Genomic DNA, 18,725 nt, shown 5'->3' with positions numbered 1-18,725 from the left:
CGGGCACCATGCCCCTGCTGACCCAGCAGATGCAAGACGAGGACGACCAGTACAGCCTCGTGGCCAGCCTCGACAACGTCAGGAATCTCTCCACGCTCTTGAAAGCTATTCATTTCCGAGAACATGCCACCTGTTTCGCTACCAAAAATGGAATCAAAGTTACGGTGGAAAATTCAAAATGTGTGCAAGCAAATGCGTTTATTCAGGTATGCGAAAACGTGACTTAAAGCCCAGTTTAATGAATTCATAAGATCTTACTAGACAAAATTTATTAGCGAACAAAATGTCATTATTTGAGAGATTTTTTTTTCCCTCTCCTGATAAATTCTTCTCACATCTTGTCTTTCGCAGATAACAGTAACTGACCAACATTAATTCATTCCTTCATTCATTTTGCGGTACTGGGATGGAACCCAGGGGCCTTTCTACCCCCGGGCTACACTCCCAGACCTCTTTTATTTGGAAACAGGGTCTCACTAAGTAGCTGAGGCTGGCTTCGAACCTGTGCGATCCTCTTATCCCAGCCTCCCAAGTGCTGGGATTACAAGCTTGAGCCACCACGCCCGGCATGACTAACATTAAGCTAAACTAGGACAGATACTTTTCCGAGTGTCTTAGCTGTTAATCCTTACAGTATTATTATAAAGCAGATTGTTATTATTCCCTTTTGCAAAGGTGGAAATTAAGGCACAATTCAGGTAATTTTCTGTCAGCTACTAAGTGGATGTGTTGGGATGAGAACCCAGAATGTTTATTCTTTACTACTATATTATTACCACCTATTAAAAGTGTTTTCTCCTATTGGTTATCATAGAATTGTCCTTATAAAGTAACATATGGTTCAGATTCAACTCAGCATGTTTTTGAACACCTAAGCACCCAGTATGGCCTCAGAGATGGAGGAATACATAAGACAAGATTCTTGTCCTCAAAAACTTAAAAACTAATATCATACATACATTATCAGATTATCTATTTTCCAAGAGACCTTTGAAGTACTGGTGGGCACAATACGGGGACACAGGAGCATCACATGGAGACAGGTTTCAATCCAGGAATGGAAATGAAGGGCCATTTACAAGGTTTGGCATGGGTTTAAATCCCTGTTAACAGTCAGGAACAGGACACCTGTAAGCCCAGTACTTGGGAGGCTGAGATAGGAGATCTCAATTGGAGACTAGCCTCAGCAACTTTAGTAAGCTACTCAGCAATTTATCACGACTGTGTTTCAAAATCGAAAAAAAAAAAAAAATTAAAAGGGATGGCAGTGTAGCTCGGAGGTAGAGTGCCCCTGGGTTCAATTCACAGTACCAAATAAATAAATCACCATTACACCTTTTAACTATTAAACTGTTGAGTATTGTTCAAATGGGTAATAATTGAGAAAAAACTAAGATGTTTTGCTTATTAAAAATTCTCGTGGAGTTAGCACATTATTGATATTTTAAAACATATAGAGTGAAATCTAAAATCTACATGTGAGTTTTTATTCTTAACTCCATTTTCATGTTTACTTTTTTCATAGGCTGAAGTATTTCAAGAGTTTATGGTTCAGGAAGAGTCTGTTACTTTTCGCATTAATTTAACTGTCCTGTTGGACTGTTTATCTATTTTTGGATCAAGTCCTATGCCAGGTGAACCATTTTGTTTGTTATTATAAAGACATAAAAGTATTATGCAAAATGATCAGAAAATTAAGAAATCTTTTAGAAGTACTTCTTTAAGCTGAGGATGGTGGTACATGCCTGTAATCCCAGTACTTGGGCAGCTGAGACAAGAGGATTGCAGGTTTGTGGCCAGCCTCACCAACTTAGGCTCTGTTTGAAAATAAAACAACAACAAAAAAATAGGGAGCCAGTTGTGGGGGTGCATGTTTGTAATCCTACCACTTGGGAGGCTTAGATAGGAGGATCCTGGTTCACGGACAGCCTTAGCTACTTAGTGAGGCCCTTTGCAACTCAGTGAGAGACTGTTTCAAAAAATAAATAATAAAAAAATAGGGCTAGGGGTGTAGCTCAGAGGTTGAATGCCCCTGAGTTCCATCCCTAGTACCACAATAAAATAAATAAATAAATAAATAAATAAATAAATAAATAAATAGGGCTGGGGGTGTAGCTCAGAGGTAAAATGACCATTTCTTCAATCCCTAGTACCAGAAGAAATTAAGAAGAAAAAAAAAAAAAAGACACTAATTTAGAAAATTAATTGCCAGTTTATTTTCCAGTGGTCAAAATCATGGATTATGATTTTATAATAGTTGAATATGTTTATCATTTTTTCATATATGTGAAAATATTTACATTCATCTTTGGGGATTTTAAATTTGAACTGATTTCAGTCTCCTGACACTGAACATGTCATAAATATCTTTAACATTATGAAATATGTTTTGATTGTATCTTTCCTCTAACTTAAGAATTACAATGTGGCAGAGAAAAATAGAAACATTTCTACTGACTCCCAGTTTGCCACATGTAAAACTTACTTTTTAAAAATTTCTGTTTATAGCCAGGAGTGGTGGCCCAAGTTTGTAATACACGTGCTTGAGAGGCAGAGATGGGAGGATCGCTCAGGTTCAAAGCCAGCCTCTTTGGCTTAAGAGACCCTGTTTCCAAATAAAATATATATTTAAAAAAATGTTTATAGAGTGTGCCTATTTCCTAAAATATTTTCCATATATACCTTTTAATTAGATCCCACCCCCATAGGTCTGGGGATGGAAATTAGGGGCATCTGACCTCTGAGCTACACCCCCTGCCCCATTTTTTATTCTTTTTTATTTGAAATGGGGTCTCACTAAGTAGCTGAGGTTGTCTGTGAACAGTTATCCTTCAGTCTCAGCCTCCCGAATGCTGGGATTACAAGCGTGCACCACCACGCCTGACTAGGAAATTATTTTTAGAAATGGCAAATTTACTCCCTATGGGGAAAAAAAAAAAAACTATGAGAAATCCTCAAAAGAATGATTTTATTTAATAGGAAAGCAACCTGACATTAGCTAAGAATTTTCTAGAAAATTAATTTTAGTTTTGCACTGATGGTTCCAGTATTATTAATTCATCATTTTCTAATGCAGTGCTTCCCAGTTAGTTTTACAAAAAAGAATCTGCTTCCCTGTTCCTCACTACAGTTCACGGTCCAGTAAGAAGGAGCTAGAATGTCTTCTCCTATTCCTCTTGCCTTCTTATGGTTTGAAGAGTTAAAATTCACATCTCTATTGGCCACCCTCCCTTCTCCCATTTATATTACAGTGTCAAAGCAATTCACTGCTGCATAAATTGAACCTTCAAGAAATAGCATAGCCTATTCTGCAACAATTCTGTTCCTAAACACACATACACACACACATGGCATACACACATACCACATGCCATATAAATACATATGTATAAACAAAGACATATATCTACATATATGGCATACATACACTATATATTCAGAATACAAAAAGTAGTAGATATACATGGTTTATTAGTAGCTATTGATCATAAACACCATGTGTGTACACACACATGTATACACACATATAAATAGGAATAGGTGTGTAAATATACACAAATATGTATATATATGATAGGTATATGTACATATTATATGTGTGCGTGAGATATATATATATATGTATATATATATATATATAATCAATAAACTTTCTGGTAGAGTTTTTGGTAAGCCAATGAATTCAGAATTACACTTTGTTCTGGTTACTGATTTTCTTAGTTATTTTTTTGGCATTGTATTTCCTTCTTATAAGTGACACATGTATGATAGACTGTGACAATATTCTTGAGGAGTTTGGGGTGTCATTTGAAGCCCAATATGATTTCATGATTTCTTTCCACTTGCAGGGACTTTAACTGCACTTCGAATGTGTTACCAAGGTTATGGTCACCCTTTGATGCTATTTCTGGAAGAAGGAGGAGTGGTGACAGTCTGCAAAATCAATACTCAGGAGCCTGAGGAGACGCTGGATTTTGATTTCTGTAGCACCAATGTTATTAATAAAATTATTTTGCAGTCAGAGGGGCTCCGTGAAGCATTTTCTGAATTGGACATGACGAGTGAGATCCTGCAGATCACCATGTCTCCTGACAAGCCATATTTCAGGTACTTGAGAGCATTCAGTTGTAGTTACGTGGCCCATGCTCCATCTCCCCACTTACTCATTTGCTCACGTTGCAGAATTGTTATTATCTGAGTTCTCAGAATTTTCAGAACTTTAGAGCATTTATTCTTACCTCATAATTTTAGAGATCAAGGAACTAAGAAGAATAATTCATTGTTTAGGGTTTGTAGTCAAGTAGTGTTGGTTTGTGGATGAGAAACCCAGTCTCCTAATCCATAAATTAGTGGCCTTTCATTGTTGTGCTACTTTCTACTCTAGTTGAGGTTATGTAGGAGCAGAATTGGGTTTACATGTTTAAAGAGGTGTTTGCGTTAATGATACCTTTTTCTCTTTTTAAACAGGAGGCAAAGGCAAGTAAATATTTTTGATACATGGTTTATTTGGCATCTCTTGATCATCTGCTGTGTGCTTATCCATCTTAAGACTGTGGGAGGCACAGCTTAAAATAAAGGTGAAGGCAAAATATGTGAAACAGTAGACAAAACAAAATTGCAAAACATTCAATACCAAGATAATACTCACAGATACTTGGGGAAACAGTAGATGAGTATTTAGAGAGGAGTGGTCAAGGTAAGCTTTCTAGGGGAGGATAATTTAAAGCAGGAATGCAATGTCAAAACAATTAAGCTGGTCTTTTTTGTGTGTGTGTCTGGTACTGAGAATTGAGCCCAGAGGCATTCTACCTCTAAGCCATACCCCCAGCCTTTTGAAATGGGGTCTTGCTAAGTTGCTGAAGTTAGCCTTGAACCTGTGATCCTTCTGACTCAGCCTCCCAGGTATTGGAATTACAGGCATAAGCCATCATACTTGGCTTTGTTCTTGATATTTTATCTCAACAAATTATAAAATGGCAAATTTTTCCAGATTAGAATCAATTTAGAGAATTTAACAATTTGGAGGATCCAAATATTTTTATCCAAAATAAAAACTCTTCTCTTTTTAAATATTTTAAAATATTAAAGAGTAAAGAAGCTGGGCATGGTGGCAGACACCTGTAATTTCAGTCCTTGGGAGGCTGAGATGGGGACTGTAGGTTCCCAGTCAGCCCCAGCAACTTAGAGTGACTCTCAGCAACTTACACCCTGTTTCCAAAAAAAATAATATATTTCAAATAGAATTCAATCCCCAGCATAACAAAACACAAAATTAAAGAAACTGAATACATACAGAATAAGAAATATAAGATGTTCTTTTAATATCTACTTTAGAAGAATTGCAGGCCCTTCTCATGGTAAAAATTGGAGCAGTTATCAGAAGATGCATACCTATTTATTTATTTATGTATTGTACTGGGGATTGAACCTAGAGGTTCAGAGGATCAGATCTCTACCATTGAGCTACACCCCCAGACTGATTTTATGTATTATTTGGAGACAGGGTCTCCTTAGGTTGATAAGCGTTTCACTACTTACTGAGGCTGTCCTCCAACCTGCGATTCTCCTGTCTTAGCCTACCAAGTACTGGGATTACAGGCGTGGGCCATCACACCTGACTCTAGATGCACCCCTTTTAGAAAAAGCTCTCTCAGCACAGGCAACTAGGTGGATAACTGTACCTTTCCTCAGAATGGAAAACAATTTGGTGATGGGAAAGTGGTAGCTTTTTTTTTTCTTCTCCTTCTGCACATGTTAAATTTGAGGTGCCTTTGACACTAGGGAGTAAAGTTGGATATATGAGTATGGCCCTCATGATATCAGTCCAAATTGGAAATTTAGAATTGAAAACCATCATCATGACTGGGCATGATCCCAAACATAGATTAAAAAAAAAGTTATTAGAAAAAGAGGGAAAAGATGGCCGATGGGGAAACAGGCGCCTGGAAGATGGAGCCTGACGAGAGAACCCACACCCAGGTCTGATCACCGTGCTCAGATTGCATTTACCAGCAGGCTTATCTCATAGGAAATGCTTAAGTTCTTGCAGATTAAAGCAACATAGGAACATTTAAAGTCGTCTACACACAACTGTTAATCACCAAGCGAGGAAACCCATAAAACCGCTTGCAACTAGTGTAAGGTACAGAAAGGCCATAATTGCTTGATATGGCCAATAAAGCTCTGGAACAGAAGCCAAGGCCTGCAGTAGACTTAGATCAAGGTCTTCCATCATTCCTCAATTCTCTCCTCTGTCATATATTTCTAGATTTGAGGATGAAGGAACAGGATGTACAGACTGATTTGTTGTTAGTTGCCCTGTATTCCCACAGCATCCTGTGGGAACTTTTATTACAGTGCTTTTAAGTGTGTGTTGGTATATGTCTGTTTCGCCTACCAGAATGAGCTTCTTAAAGAAGTATTTTCTTTATTTGGATCCTAATATTATTATTAAACCAATAAATAAATGAGTTGCTCATTTTCTATTATAGGTTATCTACTTTTGGAAATGCAGGAAGCTCTCACCTTGACTATCCCAAAGATTCTGATTTGATGGAAGCCTTTCACTGTAATCAGACCCAGGTCAACAGGTCAGTTTTTAACCATTGGTGATGAACATGAGGTTAAATAAAAAATTACTTTTTTTTTTTGGTCCTGGGGATGGAACCTGGAACCCAGGGGCATTCTGCCTCCAAAGTACACCCCCACCCCAGCCCTATTTTATATTATTTTGAAACAGTGTCTCACTACTTTGTAGAAGGCCTAAGTAGGAGAGGTTGGCTGTAAATCTGTGATCTTCCTGTCTCAGCCTCCCAAGCATGGAGTTACAAGCATGCACCACCACGCCTGGCTCTAAATTTTATTAACACAAAAAACTTCGATCTGTTAAAACGCATAGTATTTTAAAAATAGGATGCTGCATTTACTTGGTAGTCTGGAGTTGTAATTGTGGGTGAATAAAAAAGATCAAGAGAAAATAATAGCAAATAGGAGTATTTGATTTTATTCTTATATTTGTTACTTAGTATTTCCTGGCTAATTTTTGTTCTTCATTTAAAGTTGTAAGCACTGCACTGTGTCCAAATAACAGTTTTTTATTTACTCTTCTACAGATACAAGATTTCTTTACTGAAACCCTCTACAAAGGCATTGGTTTTATCTTGTAAGGTATCTATTCGGACAGATAACCGAGGATTCCTCTCCTTACAATATATGATTAGAAATGAAGATGGACAAATATGTTTTGTGGAATATTACTGCTGCCCTGATGAAGATGTTCCGGAACCTGAGTCTTAGTATGAGATCACTGTGATGTTTATACGTGTGTTTATGATAGGCTGTGTTCTCGTTCTGAGTAGAGTGTTCTTCATGATTTCTTGTTGGATTTTTTTCTTTTCTTTTTTTTTTTTTTTTTTGGTAGTACTGGGTTTCCTGGAAATCCTTCTACCTCCGGGCTACACTCCCAGACCTATTTTTATACTTTTTTTTTAAATTTGGAAACAAGGTCTCTTAAGCCAGCGCGGCTGGCTCCGAACCTGCGTGATCCTCCTGTCTCCGCCTCCCAAGCTCGGGGATTACAAGCGTGCGCCACCATGCCTGGCTCTTGTTGGATTTTCTGTAGGGAAGAAGCATGGAGAAAATAGGAGCAAGGTTCTTGGAGGCTGACAGTTGTTATATATTTTATAAGAAATGGTTTCAGTAGTCATAGATTGTCCAGCCTTTTGAAATGTCCCCAGGTTCTGTCTTTTGAACTCATGGGAATCAATGAGAGTCAGAAAGAATATGTGTTCTAGTCTATTTAAGTAGAACATTTCAAGATTCTAAAGGTTTAAAGTTCGATGAAGCCATATCTGAATGTTCTTTTATTTATTTATTTATTTAAAAAAGCAGAGGCATATGGGCATTGACTGTTAAAGTTCTGGATATTAAATCTTTTTGTTTGTGTGGTACTGGAGATTAAACCCAGGATTGTGCTACCTCTGAACTGCACCCACAGCCCTATTTTTTTAAACAGTCTCACTAAGTTACTGAAGGCCTCCATAAATTGCTGACTGGCTTCAAACCAGTGATCCTCCTGTCTAAACCTCCCAAGTACCAGGATTATAGGCATGTTCTACCATGCCCAGTTGGATATTATATCTTAAGTCAGTGGTGCTCAAGGTGTTCTGCCCACACTCATCAGAATCGTCTGCAACTTGGCAAAAACTCTTATTTTAACAAACTTCCCCAGAAAATTCTGATGTGTGCCAAGGTTTGGTTTTTTTGTTTGTTTGTTTTTGTTTTTGGTGGTACTGGGAGTGGAACCCAGGGGCTTTTCTACCTCTGGGCTATACTCCCAGACCTATTTTATATTTTATTTGGAAACAGGGTTTCACTAAGTTGCTGAGAGCCTCACTAAGCTGCCGAGGCTGGCTTCGAACCTGTGTGATCCTCCTTTCTCAGCCTCCCAAGACCTGGGATTACAAGTTTGCATCACCACACCCGGCTAGAAACACTGTTTTGAAGGATGTTGTGCTTTTAATTGCATTGAGGTGGTGGTTTTTACACATGATTTCTTCACAAACATTCTGAAGTTGAGGTGTCACCGAACCAATGTGAATGTTTCTTTGCATAGTTTATTTTTAATGTACGCATTTTGAAGAAGTCTGTGAGCAGGATATACAAAGTCTCAGTTACAGATTTTCTTCTCAGAACTAGTCAATGTAAATACTTAATAGTACCTTCCATTTGCCTATAATAGCTTCTTAACCAAACTAAAGTATAGAAAACCAGTGATTTTGTATGTTCCTGGGTAGTTTTCACTGAAATATTTTATGCAGTTACATTCTTTGTACTTAATAAAATATAATATTAAAATTATATGACTTCCTCTCTAGTAGAAAAAAACACATGATTAAAATGAAGTTTCTCCTTGTTACCGCTCCAGGTAACAATAGTGTAATGTGTCTTTGCCGTGGACTAGCACCACGGCCTTTAGGTTATGACATTTCTTCATGGGAAGAGACTGAACCCATTGCAGGTTCATTTAGCTTCCCTGGTCTTTGCCTATTAATGCCTGTCATGACCACATCTCCTTCCCCCAATAAAAGTTCCCCAAACTATTGATGGCTGAGAACTATTCAGTGATACTCACCAAAGTCTGAGGGCACCTTTGGAATGGCCTTCCTTAAAACAGACCCCAAAGCATTAGAGGAACTTGGAGAGTCTTGTAGGAGGTCTCTCAGGAGCTGTTCTTCTTGCAGATCTGCTACAAGCACAGCAGTTCTGGGATGTGGCGTGGGGTCAAGACCTGATGAGCCTCCCAGGCAATCTCAGGATGCCAGCTGCTGCACAAGCAGTTTAAATTTTGTAAAGTGAGCTGGGCGTGGTGGTGCACACTTGTAATCCCAGCATTTGGGAGGTTGAGACAGGAGGATTGCTGTTCACAGACAGTCTCAGCTACTTAGGCTTTTTGCAACTCAGTGAGACCCTGTTTCAAAATAAAGAATAAAAATTTGGGCTGGGAGGATAGCCCAGAGGTAGAATGCCCCTGGGTTCCATCCCCAGTACTGCAAAAAACAAAACAACAACAACAAAAACAAAACCGTGTATAGTATGTATTTAAGAAGGAAATGGGTGAGTTTACTAAATGTTAAATTATTTTTGTTTAAACACCAAGAATAGAACAAATCATAACCAATTATGAAAGTAATCAGTGTTTCAGAGACTGTAATTTTCTTTCATACTTAAAATAGCAATATTATAGTGCTTTTTGAATTTGTCTAGTGGGCTTTCAAATTTTTACTAGAACCCCCTCCCCACACCCACCTCCATGAAAAATTTAAAACAGGGTAGTTATTTGGAGGTTTTGTTCACTAGTGTGTCCTATACCTAGAACAGTGCCTAGGATTTAATATTTCTTAGACCAACTATGTCCATGATCAGTTTATCTTTTAACATCTTACTAGTTACTGTTTACTTTTGATTATTTAGCTCTAAGTTTATGTAAATATTTTTTAAGTTGAACCTATAAAGATAAATGGATTTAATAAGGATGGGTATTTTTGAACATTTAAAGCTATCATTTTAGCTGCATGTGTTTTCAGCTATTCAGAATTGAGAAACTAGTATATGCTTTCTAAAGCTTCCTAACATCAAGATGTTGGGGTGTGTGTGTGTGTGTGTGTGTGTGTGTGTGTGTGTGTGTGTTAGTTACTGGGGATGGAACCCAGGGACATTCTCCATTCAAGCTACACTCCCAGCCTTATTTTTTAATTCTTTATTTTGAAACAGGGTCTCATTGAGTTGCAAAGGGCCTCACTAAGTAGCTGAGGTTGTCTTCGAACCACAATCCTTATGTCTCAGCAAATGTACACCACCACACCCGGCTTCCGATTATTATTATTATCATTAGCTTCAGCAAAGTAGCCAGATATAAAATCAACTTAAAACTCATTAGCATTTTTTTAATATATTTTTTTATTTGGAAACAGGGTCTCTTAAGCCAGCGAGGCTGGCTTTGAACCTCCACCTCCCAAGCGCGGGGATTACAAGCGTGCGCCACCACACCCAGATCATTAGCATTCTTTTACACCAATCCTGAATCCGCTAAAAAAGAAACTCAGAAAATAATTTCATTCACACAAACCTCAAAAAGATAAAATACTTAATAATAAATTTAACCAAGGAGGTAAAAGACCTCTACAATAAAAACTATAAATCACTAAAAAAACTGAAGAACTTGGAAGATGAGAAGACCTCCCATGCTCTTGGACAGACAGAATATAATCAAATTACTAACCTATCAAAAGCAATCTACATAGTCAATCCAATCTCTGTTAAAGTACCATGGTTATAACCAGCTGAATTTTTTCATAAAAGTACCAAAAGCATACACTGGATGAAAGCATTTTCAACAAATGATGTTGGGAAAACTGGTTATCTATATGTAGAAGAATAGAATTAAACCCCAACCTTTCACCCTGCACAAGAGTCAATTTAGCATGGATCAAAGACCTAGAAATTAGACCAGAAACTTTGAAACTGCTAGAAAAGGGCATAGTATCAACATTCCAACATATAGATACTGATAGAAACTTGCTTTATGATAAGACCCCAAAAGCTCAGAAAATCAAAACAAGAACAATTGGGATGGCATTAAAAAAAAGAAAAAAAAAGCCAGGTGTGGTGGTGCACGCTTGTAATCCCCAGGCTTGGGAAGCTGAGACAGGAGGATCATGCAGGTTCGAAGCCAGCCTCAGCTGGCTTAAGAGACCCTGTTTCCAAATAAAATATAAAATAGGTCTGGGAGTGTCGCCCGGAGGTAGAAGGCCCCCTGGGTTCCATTTCCAGTACCACAAAAAAAAAGAAAAGAAAAGAAAAAAAGAAAAGCTGTGAAACAAAGGAAACCATCAAGAGTCTATAAAAAGCCTTCAGAATGGGAGAAGACTACTGCCTACTCCTCTGAAAAAGGACTACTATCTATGAAGAGCTTACAACACTTAAAAAAACACAACCAAAAAAATAATCAAAATTGGGCTACTGAACTGAATAGACACCACTTGTCAAAAAAAAAAAATAAAACAAATGGCCAACAAATATATGAAAAAATATTCAACATCTTTAGCAATCAGGGAGATGCAAATCAAAACCACATTGAGATGTCATCTAACTCCAGTGAGAATGGCAATCATCAAGAACACAAACAATAAATGCTGGCGAGGATACGGGGAATTAGAAACTAATACACTGTTGGTAGGACTGCAAACTAGTACAGCCACTATGGAGACCACTTTGGAGGTTTCTCAGAAGATATGACCCAGCAATAGCGCTCCGGGGCATCTTTCCAAAGGAACTGAAATCAAATTATTACAGCAATACTTGCATATCCATATTCATAACAGCACAATTTACAACAGCCATATTCTGGAACCAGCCTAGGTGTCAACAGATGAACAGATCACAAATGTATATACAAACAACAGAATTTTACTCAGCCATAAAAAATAACAAGATCATATTATAACAAGAAAAAAATGAATGGAACTTGAGAATATTATACTAAGCAAGATAAACCAGTCCCGAAAGGAATAGATGTATGCTTTCTCTTATTTATGGAAGCTAGAGAGGAGTTTGGAAATAAGGGTATCATCAGAAGAACAGAGACTCCAGTGTAGTGAGAGAGGGGGTTTAAGGAAGCAGGTGCAACAATTGAAATAATGCTAGCTATATACAAAATTGCCAGTCCCGATCTCAGACATGTGCTAGGAGAGGGAGAGAGAGGACGGACTTGGAGGGGGGAGCTCCAAGAGTTGTATGCATGTGCGTTTTTATCGTTCTATACCCCAATATAATGTATTCATTACAATGCACTGAATTTTTTTTAAAAGTCTCCACCATTTATTTTCAATTCTGTTATATCTTGAAATAAAAATCTCAGAAAATAGCAACAGTGTACAGACTGAAGAAAAAATGGAAATACTAAAAATGAATGCTGAATAAATGTAACATAAAATTTTATTCTACTATATTACCCTTTTGTTGTTTAAGTGATACAGTTTAAAAGTTTGGAAATCTTAAGACTTGAAGGTCTTACAAAATATTAAAATTTTAAAAAAAATTGGTGCTACTAAAGCAGAGACTGAATGGCACTTCTTTCTGGCTCTTTGTCACATTTTTGAAAATCCATTTTCAGCTAGGTATGTGAAAATGGAAAGAATGTTTCTGAGGCTGCTTGAGTCAATTCAGGATATTCTAAGTAAGAACAGAAGGCCCATCTATAGAAATCAGCTGAAATTAACTCTGACTGGCCAAGTTGCCAGTTAATATGCACCGTGGAGAGCGACAATGGAATACTGTGGCCTTCAGCAGGGCTGCCCCTTAGGACCTCGGTTCTTGGTGCCAAGTTTACAGCATGCTGGGAGTTAGCTGGCAGGTGCTTACAGATGGCGCACCAGTCTACAGACAAGACTGGCTAAATGGTTCGTATGTGCTTCTGCCATAGCAAAACATGACTCCCCACTATACTGGTTAGATTTTACAAACCAGAGGAAAAAAAATCGCGAATGAAGAACTGAATTACAGTTCTATAAGTACTGAATGATACAGTTGTTGGTAATGAGACACCTGAATCCCAAAGACACTGAGTCTGTGAACTCCTAATAGTAAATCAGCTTCAGACAACTGAGAAAGGAGGAAGAGGGGGAAATTCTTTAAATGTATAATGAGCCCTCAAATGAAATTCCATTTTTTCCTAAACACACAAAAAGAAAGGAAGGAGCATAATGAGAGATTGCCAGTTTCTTTTCATAGATACACACCCTTTGGGGGACTAAGGATTTTTTATTTTTCAAGCGACCTCAATGAGCAGTCCTTTTCTAAAACAAGGTTTTAAATCCATCATGGTGGAGGCAGCAGTGGGTAAGACTTATCACCTGCGATCCAGGAAGTCCATTTCATAATTACCACCAGGCTGATCTTGGACAAATCCCTTATTTTCTGTTGTCCCCGGTATCTACATTTATAAAAATTTTAAAATATCTGTTCTGGTTCTAACAAGTTATGACTTAAATAGATCCAGGGAAATGTCTCAGAAGGGTCAAACATTCCTCACAACACAGTTTTAGTTAACTCAAACATTTTTTGACTACGAACATTTTTAAATACTAGTAGATTAAACATTTGCCAAGAAACTGTTTAGGTATTGCAGGTTGTTTGTAAAATCAGGGCTGAAAAGAATGAAATTAATGATAGAAAAGGGAAATGGAAGGTAATGAAGTCCCAGTGACATAAGGGCCTAAGTAGCTGAGGCTGGCCTCGAACCTGGGATCCTCCTGTCTCAGCCTCCCACGTACTGGGATTAAAAGTGTGTGTCACTATATCTGGCCCCATACTTTTTTATATCATCAACAAGGTTGCTTTTATTGTTGGCTACCTTGTACAGGGGCAACAGAAGACCTAGAGGAAGGAGAGGACCACTTGTGTGCTTTCTTGGTTCTGCCCTTCCATGACTAGCCCTGTCTTTTCCTGCACCTGCCACTGTCCTGTCTGAGCTGGAAGGCAGTGCTAAGGCTGAGGCAGCGGTCACGTTATTTCGCACTACCAGACTTCCTAAGTGATGACTCTTCTAATAAGCCTCTAGAATAGGAACAGAGTCTTGGGTTTTCTCCTGCAAGACCAGGGAGCTCTTCTCTTGACTCCAATGGCAAACCATGGATATCTGTTACCTGGATCACTGCTGATCACAGCTGAAAACCCCCATCTAATTTAGGGTCTTTTATATAGTTCATGATTTTTAGGTGATTTCTTCTCATGACTATAGAGATTTAAAACCTAGAAGTCCTATAAATGTGAAAAGGAGGATGTCTCTGGTTCCCTACTTCCAACCATATTCCTTCCATACTCTCATCTCCCAATGCTGGAGGACTAGAGCTGGACTTAGAAGAAGTGTGGTCCGAAAGGCTGACCCAGAAACACAGTCACCTTCTGTTCATGCCTCACACCTACAAAAAGTGGTTTTCATAGCCCTTAATTAGCTGGAAAAAACTTTCATAGAAATATGAGATACAAAATTTTACAAGCAACTTGAGGGTTTTTTTTAACATGAAAATCCTACGAAAGACTGCTTCATTTTCTTAATTATGAGCTTCATAAAATATAGAAAGCTGCCAGGCTTGGTGGCGCATGCTTGTATTCCCAGCATTTGGGAGGCTGAGGCCAGAGGATCGTCGTTCGCGGACAGCCTCAGTTACTTAGTGAGGCCCTCCGCAACTCAGTGAGACCCTGTTTCAAAATAAAGAATAAAAAAATGGGCAGGGGGTATAGCTCGGTCAAATGCCTCTGGGTTCCATCCCTAGACACACACACACACACACACACACACACATCAAAAAAAAAAAAAAAAAACCAAAGCTCTCTGAGACTCTTTATTTCCAGTAAACCAAGAGATAGTGTGATTCTAAGTTAGCAAAAGAAAGACGCACAGATTAAGACAGTTATCCAGGGGTACCATAAAATCAGAAATAAGCAAAAGTTCGAGAGGGCTGAATGGGTGCTAGGTTGTGATAACAAGTACCAGCCTCTCTCCTATTCCTCTCCCACCACAAGGTGGCAGAATCCCCCTTGCCTGAAATCTTCAATTCAATAAAAGGACAATTGACTTCTACAGTGTATATTTTATTTGGGCTTTAGTAACTGTCTTGTCTATGGTATTCTATGTTTCCAGGCGCTGATAAGATCTAGGTCATGTCTGAGTTGTTAAGCACCAAAATGTTTTCCACATCATGTACCCATGATATAACTAGGAGGTAATAAAGTCAAAGTTTCAATAAAACCCAAAAAATTGTTATTTAATACATGGTTACTATGGGGTCAGGCACTCTGCTAACCACTTTACATAGAATAATTTCTTCTCACAGCAATGCTTAGCTAGGTACTGTATGCATCCCTTCTTTACAGATGAGGACACCAGGACTATACATAGCCAGAAAGTCATACTTCTGGGGTCTGAACCTAAGCTATTCTATCTCCAAACCCACAGCTCTAACCGTGAATCATAAATAAAAATTAGTTCAGAGGGATGTGTTGAAGTAATGTAATCAGATAAAATAGTTTGTAGGTGAGGTAGTCATTGTTCATAAAGACTTTATTATATTCTGAACTAGGGCCCAAATTCTTTACTGTACTACCAAAGAATTCTTGTATCCTCAGTTTAAGCATGTCCTGTATCCTTTATTCAAAACAAAACTAAACTTGTGCTTTGGTTCTAAAGACAGTATAAGGGCTTTGGAACAAACTTTAAATCAATGGCCATTTTTTTTTAATTCAGACACTTATAAACAGTGTTTTCTAAAATACTGATTTGCTCTCAACAAGCCTAGAGGGCAGTTTAGGAAGGTAAGCCCTGTCACTTTATTTAACCCATGTTTTTTCGTAAACTACCCCAGAACCTTTCTTCTTCCCCTGAGTAATCGGGCCACATCCCTTGGACTCAGCATTCCCTACAATCCCCTTTAGGAAGTGTTCCCCTAAGTAGCATCCTTGAGTACTTACCACCCTTCAATACACTGGCCTCCATCATGCCTCGGCACCTTTGCATATAGACCTCCTTCTCCCTGGAGTGGCTTCTCTTCTCCATCTGGATGGACTGTTGCTTGCCCTTTAAGAAATGGCTCACATGTCAGCCTCTCTAAGAAGTCTTTGCCACAGACTGTCTCTCCTTTCTGCTCTCATAGCCCTGAGCCTGCTACGGCAGAACTTAGAGTGCCTGTGTAATGATTTCTTCATGTTTGTCTCTTTCTCTGGAGTTCTGACCCCTTGAGATTAATGAGCATGTTTTACTTACCTTTATTATCACCTGTAACTCTAACTGCACCTGGAACTTAGTAGGTGCTCACTTCATGTTGGTTGAAAGAATGAATGAAGACAGAAAACTGAAGCTCAGAATGCTTAAAGACTTAGGATTGCAAAGCTATTAGATCGCAGAGTTGGGATCACACAGGAGGAGCCCTGACTCAGAGCAGAGCGTTGGGGGCCATCTTAGCCCACACAATGAGGTCACCATTTCTGACCAGCTTAGCTATGTGCATAGTACATGCTAAGTGGAAATTGTCTGCAAGCAGACAGACAAACTTCCTTAGACCCGATGGGACTGGAAGGTGGGCTTTGATGGCCTCCTATTCTCCTTAAAATATTTACCTTGCTCCTCCCTAAACTTAGCTTATCATTGCCACTCCTAAACCTAGTTTGTGATTGTCTTTCCATAAATCTTAGCTTGTAATCCTAAACTTAGCTCGTGACCTCCTTGCCATTTGCTGTTTTTGTTTGAACCCATAACAAAAGAAAGGCGCTGGCTGCAGGAAGCCAGGACTGTCAGCTAATTCCTCCCCAACTCCCTGATGTTAAATATAACTTTCTCCAAATTATCATTTTTGATCTTGTGTCATATTAGTGTGAGAAGAATATTTCTGGGAAGGTTTCCTGGAGCAGCAACCTTCCGTGGCAGGACTATGGGCAAGCAATATGTGGGCATATTTTGCTTCTAATTCTCTCGTACCAAGCTTGGTCATTTTCTTTCTTAATATTTGTAGAAGCAGTTTTTAAATATTTACTTATAAGGTCCGGAAAAGCATAAGAACAAAATCTGTAAATAACCCACTTTATGGAGCATACATTTCGGCACTAAGGTCTTACCAATGACTAGTTTGGCTGATACAGAATGGTGCAGTTCTCTCTGGAGATGATCACCAAGCCCCCATTCCACCCATGCTCCTTCCCCAGCCCTCACTCCAGAAGAGGATGTTCTATTCTGTTCACATGATCAAGAGAACAGTAGTAGGTCACAAATAGATTACTGGGCATGGGGTACCTCTCTTCTTTCCCTATTTGTGGAGATAAAAGGTTGGTTTTCTTTGTTCCTCTTGGCTTCTATAGCTTAAGACCCATCAAAAGTTCTACCAAAGTAACTTTTCAGTATGCAACTGTCCCAGAGACATTTGGCAAAGATGAAAAATGAAGTGAATGTTCCAAGTTTTCATGTTTCAAATAAGTCCAGATAGAATGGTGGAGTTGTAAAAAAAAAAAAAGCTAATGTTTATTGAGCTATTTATTTATTAGCACCCAGATACTGGTGTTAAATGCTTTATGTGAATAATCCCATTAGCTCTCGGTTGTACTTTCATATTATAGGCACTATTTAAATACTCATTAGAGAAAAATGAGATTTAGGAAAACATTTTAAAGCACATAGAAAGTGGTGGATTTAAACAGATCTAATTAAAAATTTAGCTTATAACCTTAACTTCCTCCTCCTCCTCCCCCTCCTCCTCCTCTTTCTCTTTGTAGTACTGAGGATTGAGCAAAGGGGAAATCTATCTTTGACCTACACCTCCCAGCCCTATTTTATTTTATTTTTTACTTAGAAACAGGGTCTAGTAAGTTGTAGAGGGCCTTGCTAAATTGATGAGACTGGGCACAAACCTGCCATCCTCCTGCCTCAGCCTTCTGAGTACTGGGTTTACAGGTGTTCACTGCTACACCTGGCTTACATTCCCTTAACATTTTGAACTGTCGTGCAATGGAAAGGGGCCACTATGAGTGAGTTCCTGATTGTGGAAAGTGTTTAGGTACTATATAAATAGTAATCTCAAAAATAATGCTCTACCCATATAGCTCATGCTAATGGCAGTGGTGTAAGTGATGATTTTTCTATTTGCCAAGATAATGGTTTCTTCTTAGTCATCATTATCTTCACACTTGAGATCATCATCATCTCTAGTTATCACATAATATGTACCAAGCATCTTTTTGAACAATTTTACTTACGCTAACTCAAAACAACCACTTGAAGTAGGAAAATACTACTATTCTTGTTTTATGGTTGAGGAAACTGAGAAGTGATTTGTCCAAGATCACACAGCTTATAAATAATAGAGCTGGGGTTATAACCCAGGCCATCTGGCCCTAATCTACTCAACTTACCACTACACTGTGTTGTGTTAACATCTAATACACATACCACATTTCTTAAAATTTTATGTTTTATTATTACAAATATAATCATGTTTGTTGCTTAAAAAGGTAATATAATAGATAAATGTATAACAGAAGTTGAAGTCCCCCATATTCAAATGTCCCAGAGATAATACTGTTACCTTTACTAAGCACATATTATATGTATTTATGAGTTATATATATGTATAATACCATAAGTTTTTTATCCCTATCAAAATATCTGGGATATTTTTCCA

At 38.3% G+C, this 18,725-nt stretch overlaps 1 protein-coding gene across 1 annotated transcript; it reads left to right on the top strand.

The window, feature by feature from the left end:
* Positions 1-8: 8 nt before the first annotated feature.
* RAD1 (RAD1 checkpoint DNA exonuclease) lies at positions 9-7,296 on the top strand (the record flags this gene model as incomplete). The annotated part of the gene is made up of 5 exons (XM_080712563.1): positions 9-206; positions 1,526-1,634; positions 3,849-4,107; positions 6,492-6,590; positions 7,113-7,296. The coding sequence occupies 5 exons, from the start codon at positions 9-11 to the stop codon at positions 7,294-7,296; spliced, it is 849 nt and encodes a 282-aa protein (XP_080568689.1).
* Positions 7,297-18,725: the final 11,429 nt, after the last annotated feature.

Source organism: Muscardinus avellanarius (assembly GCF_963383645.1).
Source record: "Muscardinus avellanarius genome assembly, chromosome: 1".
Classification (NCBI taxonomy): domain Eukaryota; kingdom Metazoa; phylum Chordata; class Mammalia; order Rodentia; family Gliridae; genus Muscardinus; species Muscardinus avellanarius.
The sequence above is the reverse complement of the archived record's forward strand: the minus strand, read 5'-3'. Positions and strand labels throughout refer to the sequence as shown.